Source organism: Pteropus vampyrus, unplaced genomic scaffold (assembly GCF_000151845.1).
Source record: "Pteropus vampyrus isolate Shadow unplaced genomic scaffold, Pvam_2.0 Scaffold90, whole genome shotgun sequence".
NCBI lineage: Eukaryota > Metazoa > Chordata > Mammalia > Chiroptera > Pteropodidae > Pteropus > Pteropus vampyrus.
The window spans coordinates 532,240-538,258 of record NW_011888871.1 but is presented as its reverse complement, the minus strand read 5'-3'; the positions used below and the strand labels follow the sequence as shown (position 1 = coordinate 538,258).

The 6,019-nt window shown below is 64.1% G+C and overlaps 1 protein-coding gene across 1 annotated transcript in view; it reads right to left on the bottom strand.

The window, feature by feature from the left end:
* Positions 1-1,284: 1,284 nt before the first annotated feature.
* Positions 1,285-6,019, bottom strand: part of AMZ1 (archaelysin family metallopeptidase 1) — an 8,548-nt gene continuing 3,813 nt past the window's right edge. Inside the window, exons 2-5 of the mRNA XM_023532755.1 lie at positions 4,091-4,219; positions 3,667-3,836; positions 3,017-3,193; positions 1,285-1,940 (exon numbers count right to left, since the gene is read on the bottom strand). Of these exons, the coding sequence (XP_023388523.1) occupies positions 1,416-1,940; positions 3,017-3,193; positions 3,667-3,836; positions 4,091-4,219 (1,001 nt within the window). The 3' untranslated portion in view covers positions 1,285-1,415. The remainder of the gene's footprint in view (positions 1,941-3,016; positions 3,194-3,666; positions 3,837-4,090; positions 4,220-6,019) is intronic.

Below are 6,019 nucleotides of genomic sequence, written 5' to 3'. Positions count from 1 at the left end.
CGCCAAGCAGCAAACTCCTGGAGTGGGTTTTCCCGTCTGCCCTGCCTTTCAGGAACCTCGCCATCCTCGCCGAAGCTGGGGGGCCTGGGTGACTGTCTGAAGCGCGTGCGGTGGGACTTGAGGCCCCGCGTGGGAGGCCGCCCCACGTCAGTGTCTCAGAAGCCGGGGCCCAGCTGGACGAGCGCCCACCACGCTCCGCTACACCACGGCTTCCTGGGCTACGCGGTGCTGGGGTCTTAAGCCACTGGGTTTGGGTGGTTTGTCGCAGTGATAGAGGCCCAGGCTCACTGGTGCCTCTGTGGAGCCACGCAGGAGGCCTGGGGACCGAGGAGCTGCACCTCTGCCGCCCGAAGCCCAGCACTACGCACCCTGTGCCTCTTTCCGAAGGGCCCCCTGGTGGCACCGGCTTCAGGCTGCCTGCGTGGGGGGCCCCTCCTCTTCTAGATTTTATCCTGTAGGTTTTCTTAAAAGGCCGCAAGACTGGATACCCCGCAAACCGTACGAGCCCCCCTTGCAGAGGGGACGGGAGCTGTGACCCGACTCATCACGCCCCAGGCGTTCTGCCGTCGGGACCAGAAGTCCCTCTGCCTGGGGCGCTCACGGAGCAGAGACTGGGGCGTTTACCGTAGAAACAGGGTCGCACCGCCGGGAAAACGGCACCCGGGTACGCGCACGAAAGGCTTAAAGCGACAGCAGCAAAACGTAACAAAAATCAAAGAAAAACGGCCGACTCCACAGCCGCAGCTGGAGATCACCACGGGCTTCAGCCAGCTGCCGAGGATCGACGGACAGAACTAGACGAGAACACAGGGGACAGGGTTCGAGGGACACTCCCCGTCCGGACCCCAGGCCACCTGTGTCAGGAACTGTCCCAAGAAAGCGGCCACCTGTTTCGCCACCGAGTGACAGCGGGCAGGCCCTGCCCGGCTTCCCACCTGCCGTCACACGCACCCCTGTCCCCCAGCACCGTCCAAACACACAGCAGACCTCGGCACACGCTGAGGTGGCGGCAGCCACCGGAACGTTCACGGAGCTGCCCCGTGCAGTCCTGAGGACCGAAAGGCCGTCGGCACCGCAGGAAGCACCCTCGGGTGGGGGGTGCTGTCAGCAGAAGCGAACCGCTTCACTTCCCTTGGGGCAGGGGAGCCAGCTGTGGGGCTGGGAGCCGAGTTCACAGTGAGTGGAGGCCCCGTCACCCCAGCTGTAAACACTGGAGGGGCTCAGAGGCCAGAGGCTGCAGAGAGAGCGCCCTGCCTCCCGCCACCACGGCTAAGTCCAGGCTGGGCACTGGGAGCAGGTGGGCCACCCGACGACGACTTTCCTCGGCTTCCCTGGGAACCGCAGCACCCTGGGTGGCCAGCGCCAGGCAGTGGGGTCCGGGGGAAGATGGACATTGGACAGGTGGTGGCTCTGAGCTAACTGTCCTCTGCCTTCAAGTGACAGGGAGAAGAGCCGGCCCGGGACAGTTTGCGCACGCTCAGCCTCTTCCTCAGGGAGGACAGCTTGTCCCCCAGCGCCCTGTGCAGCCCCCCACCATCCCTGCCACGGGCCCGGCCCGGCCCGGGCACCGCGAGGCGCCCCACGAACATCTCCCACCGGGCCTGCGCGTCCACCGCGCCGTCCACGCGGGCCAGCTCCTCCCCCGTCACCTCCCTCTCCAGGGCCCGGATGCACCTCGCCAGCCACCGTCCATGCTCTGTGATGGCCTCCGATGCCACCAAGGACCCCAGCCCACCCCCGGGGTCCAGCTCTGCCGCGAAGGTGTGGGTCCAGGCGTCGGGGGACAGGGGCTCCGAGGGGCTGGTGCCCGGCTCCGAGTCGCTCTCGCAGCACGAGCCCGAGTCTGCGCTGCTTGGCGGCGTGTCCTCCGACGCGGCCGGCTGTCCTGCCTCCTGGCCCGGCAGCGTCCCCGCCACGGCCTGTGTCCAGGCGTGGAGCCTCTGAGAGGGAGACACAAGTGGTATTCTGTCTGCGGTCACTTACCCAGCCAGGGAGCCCCTCACCTAAGGGGACCCCGCTGTCCCCAGCCACTCAGGGCACGTGGCAGGCTCCTGACGCAGAGTCCCCACGAGCGCCTCTGAGGACTGGGGCCCGACGCAGGAGCCCAGCGGCCAGGCGAGCAGTAGTCACCGCCAAGTTATACAGAGCTTACAGTGAAATTTTACAATTACATTAAAAGCAAAGGAAATAAACAAGGAAAACTCACTTCGCGTCCTGCACTTTGCTCCGACCGCTGCTCCAGGTTGTCCCCTGTCTGTGTGGTCACAGTAACAGACACTGCCCACCCCGGCCCAGCCCCCCCTTTAGTGACAGAGACAGACATCCTGGAACCTCAAACACAACAAGATTCATTTAAAGCTTTTGGCTTAAAACTTTTGGTTTTAAAATTAAGCTGAAGCTATTTGATTGATAGACCTTTGCCTTTATTCAAATGAAAACTTTTTTAACTCAGTGTTTTCATCCAAAGATGGGCTTAAAGAAAAAATAGACACCATCTGCCTTTGAACTCAGAGTGGAGCAAACCTCCCATAGGCGAAGGTCTCCCGCAGTGGAGTCGCCGACCGCTCCTGGGCCTGCGGGCAATGCCTCGTGCCGCCAGCAGAGGGCAGCAGGGCCACGCCGGCCGCCCACAGGACCTGCTCTGTCCGTCCAGTGGGTCCCGCCCCTGAGGGCCCTGCTCCTCCCCGGGCAGCAGTGAGCCACGCAGAGGGGTCGGGGGAGGCCCCTTCAAGGTGAGGCCCCGCGAGTGAGCACCTGGACTGCGTCCTGCCTGGGCCCTGGGCCCTCTCCGCCCCCAGCGCTCCCTGCCATGGGCCCGGCGCCGGGCCAATCCCGGAGAGCGGCTCACGGTGACATGGTGCAGGCCCGTCACTGCGCCTGGAGCTCTGCAGCCCCCGCCCACCACCCGCCTGTCTCCAGACCACAGGGTCCTTGCCACCGGCTCCCTGGAGGCCGCCCAGGACTCAGACTCCCAGTTCCCCACCTGGGGCGGCTCCAGGCCCAGGGCGCAGCTCACCTTGTACCTGTCCACCAGCTTGAAGCCCAGGATGTGCTGCAGCTTCCGCAGGCAGACGGGACAGAGGTCCAGCGGCCGCCGCAAGGCCTCGTCCAGGCTGAGCACCCCCTGCATGACGCAGCTCAGCCAGCGGCAGCTCCCCAGGCCCAGCAGGTGGCAGAGCTCGTGGCACGTGACCTGAGGGAGCAAGCCCACCACTGTCCTTGTGGCCTTGACCCCGGACACCCGGCATAGCCCCAGGGCATCCGGGCAGTCCCTCCCGGACCCCGACCCTGGGCTGAGGCCCAGCGGCAGGAAGAGAGAGGTCCAAGCACTGACTGCACGGTGCCGCCCGCCCGCCCTGGGCTGCGGGGATGGGGGAGCTGGCGTGGGCGGCTCTGGGAGCCGCACTGCACGGGGCTTGAAATCAGACACGGATTCGAATCCCAGCCCTGCACTGGACAGCCCTGTGACCTCGGCAAAGTCCTTGGTGTCTCTGAAGTGCAGGCTCGTCCTCGTCGTGAGGGCTGGACACAGGGCTCCGTGGCTGTCCACTTGTGTCCTTCCATCTGATGCCCGGAGCTCGCCAGCACCCCAGCCCTCCCGCCGTCGTCCTGCCCCCCATGTCCTGCTACCCCCTGCAGCCCCCCGGGACCCCGGCCCCTGCCCACCTTGCAGCACTGGACCGTGCCCAGGGCGCTGAAGCACAGGCTCTGGCCTCTGTCCCACAGGGTGGTTGTGGGGTCATCTGCCGCCATCCGTGCTGGTGCCAGGTCCAAGGCACTGGGCCCCCCCTGCAGCAGCTCCCCTGAGAACCGGGCGAAGCTGCAGATGCCCACATCTGGGGGAGGCAAAGGGAAGAGGCTCCAGGTGCAGCCTTGGCCCCAGGGGCCCGGGGGCAAGGCCGCCCGTGCTCAGGATGCACAGGTCCTGAAGGCCCAGCTCTGCCACTGTGTCTGCGTGATGGCCTTGGGGCAGAGCCCAGCCTGAGGGGCTGGGACGGGGCTGTGAGCCACGATGGCTATTTGCATGTAGGCGAGTGACAGCCAGGAGGGGCTGGACACCCTGGTGTGCCCGGGGGACGCGCCAGCTCACCCTGCCCGGGGAGGTACGAGCCAAAGGTGAAGCCCCAGGTCTCGTGGGGGTAGAGGTCGCACCGCGTCAGGCCCAGCACGCACAGCGCATCTCCCGGCTTGCTGTCCCTCAGGAAGTTTAGGATGCCACCTGCAGGGGGCGGGAGAGGGAGAGGCAGAGGGACGTGAGGGGAGGCTGGGCACCCCTCTCCCAACCCCAGGCCACTGCGGCCACAGGACGGGCCGAGCTGCCTCGGTGTCCGATGGGTGGTCCTGGAGACGCCCATGTCCTATTACCTAGAACCCCAAGTGTGACCCCTCACGCGCCAGAAGGGACGTTGCAGATGGGATGAAAATGGGAAGGTTGTTCTGGGCCCTCCGGGTGGACCCAAAGTGACCGTGTAAGAGGCAGGCCGGGGGTCGGAGTGGCCGGAGGGCGCCACCCTGCCAGCTGTGTGCACGGAGCGTGGGCGAGTGGCTGGGAGACGAGGGGCCCCAAGGGTGCAGCGACGTGAACCCAGAGGAGGGGAGGGGAGGGGAGGGGGGTGCTGGAGAAGGCGGGAACGCGGGGGGTGCCCGGCAGGCCAGAGGCCGTGAGGGCACCGGATAGACGCGCGGGGACCCAAGGACGGTTTACAGGGAGAGGCTTGGACCCCGGTGGGGACGGCGGCCGGTGACAAGGCCCAGGCCACACCCTCTGCAGCACAGTCAGAGCTGAATGTGCAACGAAATGTCCAGTTTTACTAATTTTAAAGCAAAATCGACAGATCGAGTTGATTTTAATAATACTTCACTTAACCTAACACGGCCAAATTAATATTTTAACGTGTAATCGAATGTTTAAAAATTAAAAGCTCGTTTACACTGCTTTTCATACGGACTCTTCATCCCCGTGTGCTTCCCGCACTTAGCACAATCCCGCCTCAGACCAGCCGCGTCTTATGTGTTCGGCGGCTTCGCGTGGCCCGTGGCTGCTGTCCTGGACAGCACGGGTCTAGGGTGTGACCTTGGAAATGAGTGGCCGAGGTCTTTAGCTCTGAGAGGCCAAGGAATTTTAGCTCTGGAGGTGACAGTGATGGTGACGATGGTTATAGTGTGGCTTGTGCCCCCTAAAACGCAGGTTGGAGTCCTAACCCTTGACACTCAAAACGTGACCTTATCGACCGTCTTTGCAGAGTGATCGAGCTAAGATAAGGTCACTAGAGCGGGCGTAATCCAACGTGCCTGGTGTCCTTAGGAGCAGGGACGCCGACAGACAGGGAAGCAACGATGTGGCCACGGGGGGCAGGGAGCTACAAGCCAGGGAACCCCCAGGACGGCCGGCCACCACCGGAAGCTGGAAGGGGCAGGAAGGAGTGTCCCCTGAAAACTAGACCCGCCGTCCCACTGAAAGAGCCCGAACAAGCCAAGTGGAGCACAGGAACCGCTTCCAAATGCGTGTAAGATGGGGGAGCAGCCGGCTACGGGGGACAGCGAGGAAGTCGGGGGGCTGGCAAGCTCTTCTACACCCGGTCCTGGTGATGGCTGCGATGTGTTTGTCGAGACTCACGGAAATGTTACACTCAAAAGGAAGAATCTGTCTACAGTAAACAACGGCTCAACAAACACGACCGAAAATATCAGAGACCTAACCACGGGACAGAAGCAGGGAGGGACCCCGAGCCCACAGATGCGGCCGAGCTGGTTCTGAGACGGGGGAGGGGGAGGGGGAGGCCCGCCCTAGCGACACCCCCCCCCTCCTGTGGCTGCTGCCCCCACAGGCGCGCCTTGGGTGGGATGCGGCCCGCACATCGGGGGGCCCAGGGGAGCCCCGTCTGTGTCCCGGACAGCACCCTGGGGAAAAGTAAAACCCTCTCTGGAGAAAAGTCCATCGCCTCAGGCCACAGCTCCTCTGAAGTTAAACAGTAAGACGTTAACGATCCGGCTAACGATCGAGCGTGAGACGCAGGAC